General features: G+C 42.5%; 1 protein-coding gene across 5 annotated transcripts in view; it reads right to left on the bottom strand.

The window, feature by feature from the left end:
• The window catches only part of grin2bb (glutamate receptor, ionotropic, N-methyl D-aspartate 2B, genome duplicate b), a 103,178-nt gene that overhangs the window by 36,231 nt on the left and 46,645 nt on the right, over positions 1-20,302 (bottom strand). For all 5 annotated transcript variants that reach the window (XM_038713614.1, XM_038713613.1, XM_038713616.1 and 2 more), the window contains exons 5-7: positions 10,181-10,324; positions 8,966-9,236; positions 5,828-6,020 (exon numbers count right to left, since the gene is read on the bottom strand). In XM_038713614.1, coding sequence (XP_038569542.1) covers positions 5,828-6,020; positions 8,966-9,236; positions 10,181-10,324 — 608 coding nt within the window. The remainder of the gene's footprint in view (positions 1-5,827; positions 6,021-8,965; positions 9,237-10,180; positions 10,325-20,302) is intronic.

Genomic DNA, 20,302 nt, shown 5'->3' on the forward strand with positions numbered 1-20,302 from the left:
AAGCTGTAATGGGACACAAATTCCCTGTCACTGCAATGCAGAGATGCAAAAAAATATATATCCCTGCTGTGCATGTGGGTAAGGACGTCTGTCGTGCACACACACATACTGTATCAGGTTTGGATGGGTGACTCATAATCTGGGATGACTGCAGAAGACCTGCCTCTGAAGAGTTACCAGTTACTGATGACATGTGTAGGATAGAGGCAGTGACTCTGTGAGGAGCCTGTGCAGCTATAGAATATGGTATATTATGGTAAGGCAGAGAACATAAGAGCTGTGCCACAAAATGAACAGGTTGGCAAAAGCTTTTCACAAGGGGGGGGCTATGTGTGATTACAATACAGTCAAAATCCATAATATTTTCAGGGTGCAGACATACGAGAGCAAGGACATTAGCCAACACAATACAATTTTAAAAATATCAAACAACATTAAACAACATTTTAAAAACATGACAGGAATTGTTAACTTCAGGTTCACAGAGTTTGGAAAACATTGACCAGATTTGAATGAGCAAAGTCAGGTCACCAAAGTCACACTGCCGTACCATCATATTATTGTGTTTCTTTATAACAAAAAAAGATAACTTTTTTTCAACTTTATTTTGTTTTTACAAACTGTGGAGGCCAGCAAAACTGTTTCGCTACAAATTAATTTGATTTGATTGATCATTGTAACTGAACATCTTGATTCATATTTAAGTATTTAGATTGATATAAATGAGATTAGTATAAATGTATTTGTATTGTCAAATATAAAAGTTTTTCTAAATTCTAGCTTAGTCTGCTAAAAACTGTTTTAAAATTTTAAAATATGTGACTGCAGGTATAATCAAACTGCAACTGAACAAAAGAGGAATATTAAGAATAATTTCCATAAGAAGAATGTATAATTTATTAACTTGTATGCTTCCTACATTACCTACGTGATCAGCTTGAAGGCTGGTGTCTCAAACAGTGTCATAATTAAACATTTTGTTGGTTCAGTATCTGATTGTCAGTTTGATCACATCTACATTCCCAAGTGCCTTGAAGTAGCCACAAACTAAAACCTTTTCTGCACGATTAGTTTGAATTCACTTGAGTTTCGGCTCCAACATAACAATAACTTTGCAAATACTCTTTATTGGGACTGAAACTGAATTTAAAAAACATCCAAATTCTAAGCACAAGAAATAAAGGCATTGTTTATTTATTGACCCATTTATTGCTGGTGGCACCGCTCTGACAGCAGAAATGCAAACACAGAGAGATAGAAAAAGATGTAGGCTCTGAATTGCTTTGAGCTTTACAAGCGAGTCCTTCATGTGATCTGGACCCCTGTTGAACAGGAAATCATCAGACAGCTACCTGTGGAGTCTGAAGTAGGGGACCACCAAATCACAGAGAGCCCTCTCTCATTTTAAATGTGAGTAGGTAAGGACACTGACCTTCCAAAGTCTGCAAACCTCAAATACTCATGTATACTTTTTTCGACTGTAATCTCAGAAATAACAATGTGTCTTTAAAAACACATGAACAGTCATTTAAGTCATTTAGTCATACTAAAAATGAAGGAGGCACTTTGGGGAGTTGTAAAAAAGCTTTCTAATAATTTCTCAGATGATCTCATCTTACTTCTTGCAACTCATCAGGGCATACTTCCACACAAAAGGAAAACTCAAACAACTACACAAATTCGCTGGCACAAGTTGTGCTCACGATGGTCCTATGACCGAAACGTTCACCTTTTTGCATCTGAAGAACCTCTTGTTCTTATTTTTGTCAGTAAGAGGACAATATTTCCTTTGATATGGGACTTATTTTGGCTACACACACCTGACACCACCTCTTGAAAAAATCTCAAACTCAAGAGTGCAAACCCTTTCAACCCCATTTTTATGAGCTAATATTTGAACAAAATTCATAAACATCTTTAGAGCAACACTGCTGTTGGGTACATTAAACGAGAAGTCCATCAAAAAACACTTAATATTAAAAATAGCTGTTGGCCATGTACATTGCACAGCTTGGCAGGACACTGCCCAAGTGGTTTTGTATCTTACATTAATACAGTTGGTAGTCTGTGATAAGAAGAATAAATTAGCTGGGCTGATATATCAGCTGATATTAGCTTATTGCAGATGTGTTATATCAATATATATGGCAGGTGATAAGCAACAAGGAATTGCGCAACAGAAAGACATGTTTATGCGTTTATATAAAGAATTTATATCAGACAATAAATTAATCGTTTTCAAATTTTTTCTCTCCCTCAAATATTGATCTTGGTATCAGCCTTGAAATTCCAGTATTAGTTGTGTTATAGTCTTAACTGAATAACATCATGAAATAATCACGATAAAATAAATGTTAGTAACAGCGAAATGTGTAATAAATTACACACACGGCACTGAACATGTCGTGAGCAGAATATACAGTGTAATAGATAGATTCACCGATAAGTGAACATTCCAATAAGTAAAAGGCCATGTGAAATTTTGATTATATTTGGTTATTTCTCTGACATTCTAATGTCCCTCACAGGTATTAGCCATAAACAGGGAGATGCTCAATATGAGTAATCCTGTCCTTCAACTCACTAATGCTCCTCAACAGTAAGTTCAAGAAGAAAGAGAGAGAGAAGGGAAGTGGAGGACAGCAATCATTCTCAGTGAGAATGGACTCCTGTAGGAGCATCAGAAAGTGATAAAAGTAAAAGAAAGAATAACAAAGAGGTGAAAAGCAGAGAATATTCTGGAACAAAACATGAGGTATCCACATAGTCCAGACAGAGACCTCGGTGGAAAAGAGGTTAACAAAAGAAAAGAGATGTAAAAAAATATATATAAATAAAAGGAAACGAAACAGGAACTGACTGACATGACGTGTAGTCTGACCCACTTCTAGGGCAAGGAAGGGTCTTTGAAAAGAGACGGCCATTTGTGGTCTAGATGTCGAAAAGCACAATGAAATGGCCTTGCCTTCTAAAAAACAAAGCCAGGATTTATTAAACAGCCACTTTTATTGTGTCCATTAAGAAATGCAATACCACTGCTCTCCTGGAAAAAAACATTTTATAGGTGAAATAGGATGAGAGTAACATGCTTGCCTTACATGCATGAGAGGCAGCACTGGGGTCAGATGGCCTGCAGAAAAGGTTTCCCATTAAAGGCCCAGACTGAGCGCGCGCAGCCAGCCCACAGACATGAAGACAAACGTCTAGTCAGATCACATGAAACCAAACTCACTACAAAATATTAATCATCTCTTACATCACATCTACCAGTGCAGCATTTTATATCAGCGCGGGGATTTGAGAGGGAATCTGAACTCAAGCGCACATACACAGTCAAACAAATAAGAAAAAACATCCTTTCCCTGCAACATCCACAAACAAGCCCCTTTGCGTCTCATCCAAAACCACTTGGAGCACATTTTCTCATTATCCTAGCGTTCCTGTCCTCTCTGTGTGACAGGAAACAATGGATGGCCTGTAGAGCTCTGCATGTGTGTGAGTGTTCGCGGTGTATGCATGTATTTATGTATATGCACGTTTGTGTGTATGTGTTTGTGTGTGCCCCCCAAGGTCAACCAGCCCCTAAACAAATTTGAGAGCGTGACTCAATGGGACCTCCCATCTCCGTCCATCAGTGCTGACAGGATGGCATGCTTATCCAGCGTGCATGCAGCCCACTGTGGCCTGTAGCTATACAGGACCGTGCAGAGACATATGGCCTTATTATAGTTTTAGTCTCTGGGGGTGAGGGGATGGAATAGGTGGAATTGTGTGTGTGTGTGTGTGTATGTGTTAGGCTGTTTCTAGCCTCTAGGGTCACCACCGAAATCCACCGATCCAAATTCTCTACTTTTGCTCAGTCGAATGGAGAAAATTGAATGGCTGGTTGGAAAACACACTCTCAACACACACACACAGCACAGTAGCGTCCCAGGTGTGTGCCTGAAGGATGATTGAGAGCTAACCCTGTGCCTGATAGCGCCCTTTGGGGATTGAAATATTCATGGCTGTGGTGTTATTGTTATCTTAGTCCCATTGGTGGCGGAATCCTAAACGACAAACCCAAGTGCCCCTGATATTAAAAACAGAAGCATGAGTAAAGACAAGCCTACATTTTACAGTAATGCATCATCCTCAACCTGGAGATTAATGCAGTAGTGGCAGGGGAGGTTGCGTAATGTTTCCCTAGTTCTTCACGTTCCTCAAATTCAAACTGACAGTGAAAAAAAACAAACAAAAAAAGAGAAAATGTTAAATATTAGGGGGGAAAGAGGGATAAAAGGCACATTGTTTTATAAGCTAAAATACATCTAGTAAGGAGTGACATCAGTAAGTCTAAGCTTCTATTAGATTAAGAGCAGTTAAATGTCATGCTGTAATGACACGACACATATGTGTGAGTTTGCACGTGTGTTTCTGTGTGCTATGGTGATAACCCCACTCGTGTTCTTTGGCTCTTTTTTTCATTAATCCGGTTGTCCCCAAGCATTCAATTAGCTGTGAAATCTCTGATCAATGTGAAGAGTAAAAGCATGGCCCATGAAGTTAAATGGGGATTAATTATTGAATTCCAATGCTCCTGCTTGTTCTGTAATGTGCTAAAAAGCAAAACAAGGCGGTTCAGAGGAAGAGGGAAAAGAAGGATGTTTTCCTTTAAAGATGGCTGTGGGTTAAGCTAAAGATAAGACAAGATGTTGTTATAATTCTGAGAGCTAATGTCTCAGTTCATCTTGTGTTTTAAGTTTTTGTTGGCTAATTAAACTACTTAAACTCTTTCAGGGAACTTGTCGGCATCTCTGTGAATATTTGTAGTCCATGTTGTACTGCACGGTGCTTTACCAACTAAATACCAAACTATACTTGTTTCCGCTCCTGTTACTTTACTAGCCATTTAATTTAGCTCTGAAAAATAAGATTTCATCTGCTTTAATTCAGCCCATCTTTTTGCATTTTGTATCATGCCCTGTTTCTGTACCAAAGTAAATTTCAAATCTTATAAAACAAGGTGACCGTGGCGCATTGCTTTTCCATTTGCCATGTTTTTTCCAGCAGAGAAGATTGTCTTTCCTGGACCTGGGCTCAAAGTCAAAACAATATTTAATCAAAAGCACTGATTGTTTATTTGAAGTTACAGCTCCCACAAACAAATGATCTGTGCTGAAAATATGATGGGAAAGCAAACGTGTGCATTTTGCAGGGCAATTGGCAGCCTTATCCAAAACCTTTACTCCTTACTCAAATGACCCCCCTCAAGGCCACTTAGTTACTGTTGCTACATCTGTCAAGCTTTCTATTCTTGCATGGCAAAAAAAACAGTATGCATCACTTTTACAAGAGAAAAGTAAAGATGAGGAATCACTAATGAATTTGTCAAACGTAACACTAACACAAGTTTGGTTGGAGTTGCTGAGGTAAACTTCCCCAAATCAAATAAAGAGCAGGATATAGCCACTAACTAAACTCTAAACACTTAAATAGTAGCATCTTGGCTTCCACAGGGTGGATGTTCCAGCCCTGAACATAGTTAGCTAATGACATACCGCCTTGCCTTTTGAAATAATGCTAGGTTTCTACTGCATGTAGTGAACTGGTTAGCTTGCATGCTAACATTTGCAGCTTACATTTAAGCAGATAAACACACAGTTTAATCCATTCCTTATACCTTTGCTCTTGTGTTTTTAGTTTTGTAAAGCCCTTTGCGCAATGCTTCAGCGTGTGGACAAATTTTAGGCCTAGTTACAAATGGAAAACTATGATTGGATTTTAGTTTCACCAATATTTGTTTTGTGCTTTCTCCTGAACATGCATCTCCTTAGCATTGACTCACTTCAGTATTTCCTTGGAGTGGCCAGTGTTGGAGCTCTTTTTGTCAGGTGTCCCGAGACAGCTTGTCTTCAGCAGGGTGTGTGGCCCCCGGTCCAGCATCATGGTGGAGGTCGCTGTGGCAATGACAGCCACTGCATCACGTACCCTGGCCTCGATGTTGTAGTCCCATTCGTCATATGACACGGAGATAAGCCCTGGGAAAGAGAGAGAGATGGAGTGAGGTGAGAGGAAGGGAGAAGAAGAAGTAGAACGAAATATGGAAAAAGATGAAAAGGAGCGAGTGAGAGGCAGAAAAGTGTGGAAAAAAGAGAGGGAGAATACAAATGGGCAAGCAGAGGCACAGTGCAATGAAAAATAGCCAGAGGGGGAAAAGATAAACAAAAATTAGAGCATTTTTGAGGAGGCTGAAGAGCAGCAAAACACTGAGACAAAATTAAGAGTGCAATATTTGTATTATTGTATATATTTTATAATTTGTTGTAAGCCATAGTGGAGTTGTTTACTGTGCTATTTTTAAAAGAAATGCTCATACAGGTTGAAGAAATAGCTGAGTATGAGCGTCAGTCGAGACCATGATCATTCCTCAGCTCATTTTGTTAAGTTTGGCTTTCCAAGCTTGAGGAACTGCTGGCTATCAGATGTCTGCATCCATCTCTTACACCCATAAATAACTGCATTTTCTGCTCATATTCCATGGCTGGTCAATATCACTGGGAATTCTCCTAATGATTGACTCCAGTGTGGCCAAAAGCTCAGACTATTATAAGAACTGAACTGAAAAAGTAAAGCTTGTCATTCCATATTTATCTCATACTTAGGTGAGGTTTTGTGTAATAAGTTGGTGTACAATGATCAAATATAAAAGTGAACTGGCACACAAATGATTGAGTCCCATACCTGAGGTTAATAGAAATCAGTATGCACCCTAGCACTGACTGCCACAGCGTAGTGCAAATACACCAGAGCATTTGCATATATGCATATATGCAAACATCCCCATCTGTCACTTTTGCCCAGATTTCAACATACTTTTTACAAAACGTACTACATAATGATGTAATACAGTTTGTTCAACAACATGAAAAAAGAGCAATTTTTTAAGTTTGGACACTTTTGGTTTTACATCTGATTCCCTGTCTAAAGATAGGTTGAGGTCAGTAAATTACATCCAGCAAAGGTGGGAAACTGATCCTGTCAGTACAGCCTTTCATTAAAGTTGTACATACTGCATATGCTTAAAATCAAAGTACTTCAAATATATATTGGTATGAATCAATGACATAACATACTTATATGTTGACTGCACAATCAAGGATACTGTGTTCTCCAGCGCTTCCAAAAATATTATGATTTAGGAGGTTAAGTGTTAAACTATGTGTGTTTAACTAAGGAAGCACTAATCCAATGTTTTCTCTCCTGACTCTGAAACTTAAACTCAAGTACCCACCGATACCAGCACCCTCTTTTTCCCCATGTTAAAAATCTGTAAACATCACTGCATGAAACTCTTTGGGATCACTTAGTAACCTAAGGTCTGGAATTGCTGTGGCTCTAAAAAAAATTAGTTGACAGCCCACAGTCACTCATGTATGTAACTGCAGAAACTCTGCATTTTATAAAGACATTAAGTGCCTTTACATGAGAAAGGACAGCAGAGAGATGGGGAATAAAATGAAACAAAAGTCCCTAGCTGGAGTTGAACTGACCTCGGTAAGGTTCATGATCAGCACCTTAAATTCCTCTGCCACAGGGGTGCCCCAACATGAATCAACTATTAAGATGTAATTCTGAGAGAAAACTACCGTGCAGAAACGAGAGCATCCCTGGCAGCATGTAGATTATATTTTACATCATGTGCCCTGGGTTGGGTTTAGAGGGGAAATGTTTGGATTGCTTTACAGTTAAAAAGAAGATGCTTAATGGTGCAAAGCAGTAAGAGGACACCAAAGCTGAACTTTATTAAAAGCTATACTGTATAATGACAAGCATAACTGCGCCGGAGACCTCATCACTCCAGATCAGGCCATTAAAGCTGTCAGTGTTTATGAGCAAACCCTGGAAAAATCACTCTGATGTTGCTGATCATCTCCAGTTGCCCTCACTGTCCCAAAAAAATCATGACCCAACCTGCAACAGGTACAGGTTTATGGAAAGTGGTCTCAATTTTGAAAACTGCTAATAATAGCAGTGATTGTGACAGATGTCTTATTTGTTTACTCTATGATTAAAAACCAAGCAACATAATTAATTTGGCAATGGTGACTTAATGTTCAAAATCTGACATTTGGCACTTAATGAGATTTCTCTGCAAAACCTTAATTAGCTGTATTGATGATATGATTATCTCTATTTAAACCGTGAAAGGGTAAGACCACCTCTATTATTCAAAAAGATATTTTATAATTTTGCCCTTCGATAATGCAAGTTAGACTGTCACAAAAATAAAGACTTATTTTAAGCATATAAAATCCACCCTTATCCCGGGGCTAATTATGGACTAAGAGCCATGTTTCCATGGTAACAATCCATGTCACCTGCAGACCAGTGGGACTAAATGACAAAAATGAGTGAAACATGACTCATAATTTGTGGTCCACTAACAATGTTGTGGAGTGACCCAGACAGACGAGATAGCAGAGGTACTGAGATCTGCTACTATAAAAAATTGCATCTTTCTGAGATTTTATGCCACTGGTTTTTATATTGTTGTTAATTTACCTAGAAGGCATAGCAAATTACAGAAGTCTTAACTTAAGATGGTCAAGAACTACACAGCTTTGTGCAACGGATAAATTCAGACATCCATCTGAAGTCTGACTAGTAGTTAGATTCAAGCCATGGTCATCTAAGCCTTGACTATACATATATTACATAACACCTACATTACCTTTGCACTGTATGTTTGACAATGTACTCATTTCAATTCAAGTATTGCTGCATTAGACTATAATGACGATGTTCATATACGTCTGTTTATGTATTTATGTATTATGGTATGCTTGTTGTGATAGATATTTCTCAATTTAAATTGTACTAATCTATGAGTCTCTGCAATTGCCCCCGTGGCAATAAATAGTGTTTTGAAATTTAAATTTAAATTGAAAGTCTGTCAAAACGGGTCCCTGGTGTTTGGGTGTACCTGTAGGGAAGACAGAGGGAACATGGTCTGCATCTCCAGCCACCAAAGAGGGCACGATCCAGGTGAAACCATAACCTGTGAGGCCCACAGAATGGGCCACCTCGAAGATAGTGGTAGCCTCCTCCTTTGTGCAGTAGAGCAGAATAACAGGACTCTGCAATTTCTTCAGCTGATTCTGAATCTTGGAGTCTCCGTCATCCACCGACATGTCCAGTAGGAGGACCTCTTCTAGCTCCCATCCCACAAAGCTGTTGTCGATGGTACTGCGGATCTAGATAGGAAAGGGAGGTGTGATTTAAAAAGTGTAGGCTGCACAGTCGAGTTGTTAAGAAGAGATACTAGAACAAACTTGACTGAGATGTCTCCTCCTCCAGCTCCCAGATTGCAAAACTCTTCAGTCTTTACATGTCTCTTGGGAGTAGGACACAGTGGTCGATTTAAAAAAAAAAGTTACAGGAGATTAGGTAATCTCTTATTCCATTTGTTCAAAGGCAAGACGCTGCCATTGCAGCAACATTATTAAGAAATATGATTAGCTGACTTTCAATATCTTTTTATTCTTTTCAGATGTGTTTCTGGTGTTCAAAGTCACTCAGGATCTCATACCATCCCCTTTAAAGAGTCTGTTCTCAGCCGTGGAGATATGGAGGCCAAAGCCTCATTGAGTGGCTGCATTCAAAAAGACAAGTTCGGCCAATCTGCCTTTTCCATTAAAGCAATCAGAAAATGGAACTCGCTCTCTTATATCAAACCCTGCAGAAGCATATCATTTTCAAAAGCTTGATATTATGGCTTAAAACCAGACAGCCACGTCCTCAGTGTAAGGATGTTAGGATCATTTTATCAGTTGTACATTGTCCAAGCTAAATAAACAATAAAATAAAGTGCTGCTTCTGGAGTCAGTTTTTATCAAATGAATTTATCTTAGCAGATCACATCACTCGCCATTTTCAGCCAAAACTTATTGCCAAGAGGTACTTAATGTATAAAGGTTTGCTGTATTGATAATGTAGCAGATAAGTGGCAGACTGCTATATGCCCATAGGTACATACTGTTTATTAGTTTATTCTACGAAACGGGTGCCATTTGGGTCAACATTGTTTGATGAGATGCATAAATCACAAAATAATTTACCAAAATGTGTTTCCAAAACTTGAAGCTATAAGTTCAAGTGTTCTTGTTAACATGATCAGAGTGTCTGTATGTTTATTTACCTTGTTGACAAAGTCCTGGTAGCCAGGGTAGTACGTGGTGACAATGGAGAAGATGTACCAGTCATACTCCTCCATGATGTTCAACATGACAGAGGCCTGTTGCTCGATGGACGGACCAAACTGGAAAAACATGGAGTGGTCGTCCTGGAAACCGGAGACACAGAGCCAATCAGCAAACAAGGTCATGAGTCATACAGCATAAGAGAGAACTGGAAGGTAGGGCATGATTGGGGAGTGTGTCCAGCTACTACAAGCCTCAGGAACAAATATAGTCCTTGGCATTGTGCATTCTCCGTCGATGCTCCATAATGTGCAACAAGAGGACATATTTTTCATTCATGAACAGTATTTATGATGTTTTAAACAGAGACTTTTACTTCCGTGTAATGTCAAAAAAGGTTTTCAATTAGTGTGAATATTCAAACACAGACAAGGTGACTCATTCTTTGTCAAGCCCTATCAAAGCTATGTTAGCTCATTTAGTATGCTACAGAGAGCAGAACAGGTAAAATAGCCACCTGGTTCAATGATATTTAAAGTAGGGTACCAAATGTGTGGACAGACATATCTGTCAAAACATTTTTCTCCAAGGAGAGAGGAAGAAGAGACAAAGTAAGAAGCCTGATGTCTGGTGCCATGGATTGGTCAAGGTCAGTCACCCGTGTAAAAACCGCCAAGCAACTCATCGGGACACAGAAGTCAAGATGGATTATTCACGAATGTTAGTGACCGGAGGCGACACGGCAGAGGGGCTGTAATGAAAACAGCATCGTGTCAGGGGTCCTCTGTGTGTCAAGAGTGAAGTATAGCTACTGTTGAAAGCTGACTGAGATGACTGGAGGTGTCAGGCTTAAACTCACTGCTGTTTAACTGTTTAGTCTATGCTAGACAGTTAAACGTGTAGTCTACGTTAATAAATGTTTAGATTAAAGGAATAGTTCAACATTTTGGGAAATACGAAAAGAGTGAAATGACAACACTTTTATGTTTCCGTATATAAGCATGTTGGCACACAGGACACATTAGCCCTTTTCTATGAAGCAAGGCACTCCAGGCGGGGTGAGGTGTGGCAGACTGACGCAGTGTCTCATTCCCCTTCTCGAGGAACAAGGGTTACATACGTAACCCGAGGCGTTCCCCTTCGAGGGAACTCGAACTGCGTCGGTGAAGACACTATGGGAACGAGATACCCACTTAGGCCGCGCCGAAACCCTGCCTGCCCCCAGCGTACAAACCTGAGGCACGACTAAGAGGAGAGCGCACGGATGCCGGGTGCAGAAGGAAGGTCCAGACTGTAAAACCGGATGAAAGTGTGAGGGGTGGCCCAGCCAGCCGCGTCACACAAATCCTGGAGCGATGCCCCTGCGAGGAGGGCCCTAGAAGCCGCCATGCCTCGAGTAGTGCGCCCTTACGGCCATAGGTGAAGGCAAACCGCGCACCTGATAGGCCAGGGAAATAGTCTGAATGATCCAGTTGCTGAAGCGGGGAGCCCAGCCTTGGGGGACCCGAAACACACCAGCAACTGGTCTGCTTTCCTCCACCGGGAAGACCTCAGAGTATAAATACTCAGTGCTCTGACAGGGCAGAGCAGATGAAGTCTCCCGTCCTCCGCCGTCACATGAGGTGGGGGATGAAACACCTGCAGCACCGTGGACCCGGCCAAACTGGACGTAACCTTAGGGACATAGCCTGGACTAGGGTGCAGGATGGCCCTGACCCTCCCCGGGGCAAACTCCAGGCATCGAGGAGAAACTGAAAGTGCCTGGAGATCCCCCACCCTCCTCAGAAAGGTGATAGCGAGGAGAAAGGCCATCTTAAGGATCTTGCGCATCCTGTGGGCTCCACGGAGGAAGCGCACGACCAGTGGAAGCCTCCCCAAGGGCCCATCACTCAGAGGGGCGTGGAATGCTGCAATGGCAGCCACATACACCTTGAGTGTGGACGGAGAGAGGCCCGCGGAGGTGCTGGAGGAACTGCAGGTAACTGGGTCCACTGCCCGTTCTCTACACCAGGTGGCGAACACATTCCACTTCAGGCCATACATCCTTCTCGTGGATGGAGCTCCTGCCGTTAGGCCCGCCTCCAGGAACTGCGCCCCCTCAGGGGCCAGACCCACAGCTGCCACAGGGCGGGGTGCTGGTGAAAGATCCAGCCCTCCGCCTGGGACAGCAGGTCTCTCCTCAGAGGGACCTGCCAGGGCAGGCCCTCCAGGAGCGATATTAAATCTGAGAACCACACTCGTGCCGGCCAAAACGGGGCTACTATTAGTAGGCTGATGCCGTCCTGACGGACCCGCTCCAGAAAGGAAAGGCATACAGACGCGGCCTCGGCCACGTCTGCACCATGGCATCCAGCCCTAGCGGGGCTGGGGGCGAGAGGGAGAACCACAGGAGACAGTGCGTAGTCTCTCGAGATGCAAACAAGTCCACGTGGGGCCGAACCTTTCGCATAATAACTCCACCACCTCAGGGTGGAGTCTCCATTCCCCGGGCCTCAGCCCCTGTCTCGACAGCAGGTCTGCTCCCTGATTCTGGGTCCCAGGGACGTACATCGCTCTGAGGGACAGCAGTCTCTGCTGGGACCACAGGAGGATCTGATGTGCCAGTCTGCATAACAGGCGCGAGCGCAGACCCCCCTGGTGATTCAAATAGGCCACCACACGTCGTATTGTTGGTTCTGACAAGGACGTGGCGACCGCGGAGGGCGGGCAGAAAACTCCTCAGAGCTCTGAATACTGCCAACATTTCCAGGCAATTTATGTGCCAGGAGAAATGATGCTCCTGCCAGGAGCCTCTTGCAAAGCGGCTGTCCATGACCGCGCCCCATCCCGTGAGTGAGGTGTCTGTCGAAAAAAATTTTCGGCGCGGATTTCCCCTCGGGGAGAATCCCTTGGATTTTAGCCACCACTGCAGGGCTCTCATGTGCAGTAGTCCAGAAGGTATTATATTGGACGCTGCTGCCAGGAGACCCAACACCCTCTGAAAGTGTTTTACAGTGATGGCGCTGCCTAGCTGCACTCTGGTCACTGAGGACAAAATGGACTGCAGCCCCAAACGCTGAAGGTGGGCGAGGACGACATCTCAATGCCAAACCGCTAACTCCCGAGACTGGGCAAGGATGAGCCAGTCGTCGATGTAGTTTAATATGCGGATGCCCTGGAGCCTGAGCGGGGCCAGGGCTGCATCCATGCATTTGGTGAACATGCGGGGAGAGAGTGCTAGGCCGAACGGAAGAACCCAATATTAGTACGCTGCACCCCCGAAGGCGAACCTCAGGAACTTCCTGTGAGAGGGACAGATGGAGATGTGGAAATAAGTGTCTTGCAGATCTATCGTGACTGATGTGACTGATGATGGCGGGGATGGTGAGCATCGTGAACCTGAATCTCCTCAGAGATTGGCTCAGGATCCAAAATCGGACGCAACCCTCCGTCCTTCTTGGGAACTATAAAGTATAGGCTGTAGAACCCGGCCTCTCTGACCGGCGGGTTCTATGGCCCCTTTTCTAGCAGAGAGCGAAATTCCTGTCCCAAAACCCGGCTCTGCCCTGCGTGCACCGCAGTCCAGACCACCCCGTAGAATATGGGGGGGCCAACCCGGAACTGCAGCCTATAGCCATCCACTACTCGAAGCCTCAGGACCTCTTCCCCCGGACCCGCCGAGACTGAAGGATCCACCGGGGGGGAAGGCAGATCCTTCTCGCTGTGGTTGGTTGAGGGGGATCCCATGAAGCGACGCTCTGCCTCTGGCTGCGGCGGTAGGCGCTGGACGAGGGCTGTGCCCGCCTCTCCTGAGCCGTCGCCGTCCTGGAGCCTGACCGGCGTGGGAGATACTGCTCAAATGCCTCTCCCTGTGTTTTAGCGTGCTGAAACCTGCTGACGACAGCATCCACTGCTTCGCCAAACAGGCCAGTAGGAGAGAGGGGCGCGTCCAGGAGAAAAGCTTCTCCTTCCCCTGGATGCCTGAGAGGTTGAGCCACAGATGGCGCTCCATAGCCACCAATGCTGCCATGGAGCGGCCGATAGAACGGGCCGTCTCCTTGGTAACACAGAGAGCTAAGTCCGTAGCTCTACGGAGCTCGGTCAGGTCCTCCTCAGAGGGACCCCCCACTAGGTCACAGTCCCGAAGAAGATCGGCCTGGTACGCCTGCAAGACGGCCATCGTGTGCAGGCAGGCACCAGCACGATCCGCTGCCATGTAGGCCTTGCCCACCAAATCGGATGTCATCCGACACCGCTTGGTGGGGAGCGCCGGCGTCCGGAGGGATGAAGCGAGGGTGGGAGAAAGGTAACTAGCAAGAACTTCCTCTACCCGCGGCATCGCTCCGTAGCCGTGCTGTCTGATTCCTGTCACGTTGCCGTAATCCCACCGAGGGGACGTAGACAGCCGTGCGGTGGAGGGTTTCGGACAAGGGAAGACACACTGTCGGAAACGCTTAACGGACATGATCACTGCTTCTTTACTAGACTTCAGGTAAGACGATGATGATGCAATAGTGGAGCTTCCAAGCATACTCAGAGTGCCTGCTGAATAGAAAGAAGCTAATGTGTCCTGTGTGCCGGCGTGCTTATATACGCCTCCGGTTACGCCGTCACATGCTACCATTCTAGCAACACCAATAGGATTGGAGTAGTTTCATTCATAATTCAGCCCTGCCATGCCCAGAGGCGTTCCCATAGTGTCGTCACCGACACAGTTCGAGTTCCCTCGAAGGGGAACTACAGCAATGCTAGCCGCTCTGTGACGCTACAAATAAGTACAGCAGTTATTTGAGCTAAATGCTAACGTCACATGCTCACAATGAAATTGGGATCTGTCTTCTAATCTATCGCTCCAATACCCTAGCTGTTATCTGTACAGTTTGAGCGTCACAGCATGACTAAAGAGGACCACAGAATATGTTTTTTTACTTTAAATGAACTTTAAAATTTAAAGCTTGAGTTAAAAAATCTCTCTTCAGTGATTGTTTGCATTATTCTGTATATGTTTGCAATTTCATGTTCATGTGTATTCACAGACATGAACCAAGTGTACCCATCCATGTGTGCGATCGGTCATAGGCCTACATGTTAGTCACGCAGGAGGCTGAGCACTCCTCGCGTTAGGTGCGCTACCTCTGCTCTACATCAAAGCCCATCCCCCCCTTCCTCCACTTTATTACCCACAGGGAGGCAAATAATCTGTTACTTACTTTTCAAAGTAATGAGGTAATAACAATGCAGTGTCAAGTGATGGTGGAGGGATTGGCAGTGGTTGAAATGAGGGGGGATGGAGAGTGTATGTGTGTGTGCGCAGGCTGAAACCTGATGTTTTACCTACATTGACAGTAAATACACTCCACTCTGCTCAGGGAGGTAATGAAGGCTTGGCATGAACAGCTAATAAACCATTCACCTCTCACCTCACACTTCCATCAAAATCAATCATTGTTTGAGCAATTCTGCTTCAACATGTTGAATGTTCAATGAATTTCAGCCTATAGATAAATTATCACATGTAATTTCATATTATTATTCCATCAATGGATCCAGTTTTAACCTTTAACCATGTTCACTATCCGTCCTCCCACACAGACACAAGGATGAAGCTGGTGATATGCTTTATTGTTCTTATTGTCAACAAATCCCATGAAAAGACCAAAACCAACAACGAGTTGATCCTACTAACGTGTAGCGTCTGTGGAGGCAAATCTGTAACAGCAGATTCCTCTGTGGCACAGACCTCCGTTGTTGTCAGAAAACTACAAATTAAAAATACATCACTGAGCCACACAGGGTGACACTGATTTTCCTTCATTATGAAGACCACTGTGGTTTATTTTGAGTCGATCCCACAGACACCATCCTGTTGCTGTAAATACTCAGTAGAACACCATGTGCATTTATCTTGTGTTAAAAATAGTCCCCAGAAAATGCTGCTCCCAGTTGAGTAACGTTTGCTAAAAACTACAGTATCCAGCTGTTTTGGGGAACTTAATGAGCCTTTTTTCAAAACTAAATTGCATATGATGCGTCATCAGGAACAAATTAGCTTTAGGGTGGGTGCCACAGTCAAAAATTATTATTTTCTCATTTACCTCTAGTGGTAATTCACTATTCAGATAGTTTGGGGCTTTTTGCCATGATTTTGAGAAATGTTTGAGAGTTTCTGCCTCTCTACAGTCCTGTTATTCTGCTCTACTGGACATTATATTTAAAAAATTTCATCAGCAACATCCCAGAAAAAAAGGCTCCAGTTACTGTGGATAATTAACCAAACATACTGTCAGCAGTTAACACAAGGACTATGTCTTCCGCACAAGGAAATAGCCTTAATTTCTCATTATATTATTTATTAATTATGTGTGAATGTGGGGGTTTTAGCATCCTGTGAGATTTAGCCTACATTATACAATTAAAAAACTAACGTGGTGGTTATTTTAAAAGCTGTTGAGTTTAGATTTGACTTCTTTATACCTTTATTTATGCATGTAGCATTTCTCCACCACTATTGTATTCCAGTGGCAGTGAAGAACAGATTTTAATACAGCCTTTATTGATAATTTATCAGTTTCAATGAGTTTTTCAATGCTTTGAGCACCACCACTGAAATCTATCCATCCATCCACCTCCGTTGAATACTGAACGAAATTTTAAAACCCAGACTCGTCCATCAGGTTGCCAGACAGAGAAGTGTGAGAATACGTCTCCACTGCTCTAGTGTCCAGTGGCGGCATGCTTTACACCACTGCATCCTTTGAATTGCACTTGGTGATGTAAAGACTGGATGCAGCTACTCGGCCATGGAAACCCATTCCATGAATCTCTCTATGCACTGTTCTTGAGCTAATCCAAAAATTGACGACTTCTGTGCGCTGTACACCTCAGCATGCACTGACCCCGCTCTGTGATTTTATGTGGCCTACCACTTCGTGGCTAAGTTTCTGTTGTTCCCAATCACTTCCACTTTGTTATAATACCGCTAACAGTTGACCGTGGAATATTTACACACGGTACCAGGCTTGAATTCACTGAGCTCCTGAGAGCGAACCATTCTTTCACACGTTTGTAGAAGCAGTCTGTATGCCAAGGTGCTTGATTTTATACACCTGTGGCCATAGAAATGATTGGAACACCTGAATTCAATGATTTGGAGGGGTGACCTCAAACTCTTGGCAATATAGGCTATCTACAGCCAGATACCACTAGGAATTTGGCTGAAATGACACTCCTCAGCTGGACATATATTTTCTCTCTTTAACATGTGGAGCAGTCTTGTGCAGATACCACCTCTCTCTTTTCCATCGCAAAGTTACTCTGCTGTTCTGGATCTTCTTTCATTTCTTCTCACCTTCTTACTCACTCTGTATCCATGTCTCCTTCAACCTTCCTAAACTTCGTCTTCTTGTTATCGTTCTCTTCTGATTCTTTCCTCCTAAAAGTGGGCTTAGAGAAGTGTAATCACTTGTAAGACCAAACCTGCCATTCAAAGGGATCATGAGGGCACTGCTTACTTCAATCTCTCCTTCTTAGATTACAGCTAATCATCATCTCATTCTACTTTCTCTTTCATATCATAATTACCCCTATTTCATTTCTGTCCTTCATTCATATGTCATTAGTGTCAGTGTTTTTTTTCTCTTACTTTCCCTTGACCCCTCCCTCCCTCTCTTCCTATCTTTTTCCTCTCTGTCCTATGTTTTTACATAATGTCCTGCAGCTCCATTACTTCATTTCACAGAGGTGTGAGTTGTCCTAAGGGCCACAGTCTGTGTTTGTGTCATTACTGGAGCTTTCCCGTCTGCTTGCTTTTCTTGCCTGTCGTTTCACATCATACACTACTCAACCATGAGCCCTACAAAAAGGTTTGTCACCTAATTTTCAACCTCTGTATCTGTGACTCCTTTCTAGAAGTTGCAAGACAGCTGTCTGTGAGGTGGGTTACATTTTGTAATTTGCGCTGTCAGATTTGGTTAGTTTTGAAAATGGACTTTTTAAAAATAAACCACAACAAAAGCAAGGACTGAAATGTGTTGAAGATGCATTTTACAAATGAAAACCTTTTGAGTCAACATATTTTTGCAAATTGAATGCTGACTAAGCCCCGTCCTCCTTAGTTTCTGTTGCTACCCTGCCAAACTTTACATTTGAACACGGCACATGTGCGGTTTACAATATTTTACATTCAAAAAACAATAGGTCCTTGATTTCTGACAGTGGTAGACAAAAGTAGCTTCTCATTACTAGTCTACGTTTGTAGATTTTGATGATTGAAATGAATCACTAGCTAATTAAGCTAACGTTAGCTCCTTAACAAGGTTAAAGGTGACCTATTATACTGCATTTCCAGCCCTAGATGCTTCTGTTTATTTGAGACCCAGCCCCCCGCAAAGCCCACTGTCTTCTGATTGGCCATTGTCTAATGCTTTTACCAGGTTGCTGCAGGGATAGGTCTGCATGTTCCTTTGTGGGCGTGGCCAGCATTCTCTGCCTGGAGCAAATGACCATATTTGGAAATTGCTTGGAATGACATCATACCGAGCCATTAGTAGAAAAAACAGTTCAAAACAGAGCGTTCGGATCAGGGGGATATCTGAGGTTTTGGCTCACAGGGATTTCTTTTTAATACTTTTATCTCATCATTTGAAACTTTGGTCATGTTTAATATGAACATCTGACATTGTAACATTATAATTCAATTCAAATTAGCTTTATTGGCATGAATGTGTAACAACAATATTGCCAAAGCATCATACATACAACATAAGAACAATCAACCCCATACATTTCATTAAACAAGTAATTAAAGAGTTAAAAAAAAAGAAGAAATATTAAAAATTTAAATAAAATAAATAAATAAAACAGTAAGCGTGTGTGTGTGTGTGTGTGTGTGTGTGTTATAGAAATGCTAGAAAATATGAAAAAGCATAATAGGTCCCCTTTAAAAATGCTGTCTCCGGCTGACTTTTAATTGTTTCAAGCAGACTCGTTTTAAGACGCAAATCTTTTACAACTTTCTTAAATATGCACTTTATGGCTACATACATGATGTCCTGCTAAAAGATGGGTAAAGAGGGAAAACCTGGATGTCAAAAAGTCAGAATCCTCACCAGCTGATGATGGAAGACATGAAAATTAAGAAGCATTGCTCTTGTGTTGCAGGATGGAGCCTAGTTAGTCCTACAATTACAAATATGATAAGGAATTGTACTAACATAACTGTGTTTTGCTGCTCAGCTTACATACTTATTTACATATTTCAGTATGTTTTTACTTTCACAAGAGAAAAACCTTCAAGATGAGACTAACATAACCTGAGGTCTGAAGTACGCTGCCTGGGGTTGCTGGAGTGTAAATGTCCGCAAATCCAATAAAAAAGCTTATTAAATATAAAAAGACCAGAAATAAGAAAAACATCTACAGTATCGTCTTTGTTCCAGGATAGTCTTCACAGTCTGGACACTTTTTTGATTTTAACACTTATGTTAAAGATGTGTTTATGGTATCTGTCAAACACAGTTTTAAATTTTACCAAAGCATGCAGGCCTGTATCTCCTACAGAATGGGGAGGTGGATTGATAGGGTAATTAGGTTTTTTGCTTTTAGGTTTGTTGTGTTTATTATGCTAAGATGACAGAATACAGGGACATTCCACAAAGAGTTGTATCTTGAGCTTTTAAATTAAATATATCATGTAATTTTATGACAAAGGTGTAAAACAAAGTCTCACATTTTACTGATAATTTCAAATCTCCTTTTTTTCATTGGCAGGTCATAACCACCTAATGAATTATTTGTTTCTTTCTAATCGCACTTCCACTCTTGCATCCACCCACTGTTTCTTTCTCATCTTGAGTCACATCAAACACTGCTTTGGTGCTTCAGGCTCAGCACAGGAATCTCAAAATAGTCAAGGTGTAGTGGCACTGAATCTGCAACAATGTGAATTAGCCCCTACAAAAAAAGGCTGGTAGAGGAGTGAATCACTTGGGAGGCTTTATTCAACCTTTGTGCTGATATGGCACCAGAAAGCTAGCTTAGTAACACAAACCTCTGTGTCTCATACCCGCTCCCTGAGGTACTGTAGTGCTGCCTAACATGTGAGCATAACCTCCAGTTAAGAAGGTGACTCTCTCCACACTCCA

This window comes from Micropterus salmoides, unplaced genomic scaffold, assembly GCF_014851395.1.
Source record: "Micropterus salmoides isolate LMB-PRFRI ecotype aquatic unplaced genomic scaffold, ASM1485139v1 Ms_hic_scaffold_12, whole genome shotgun sequence".
NCBI lineage: Eukaryota > Metazoa > Chordata > Actinopteri > Centrarchiformes > Centrarchidae > Micropterus > Micropterus salmoides.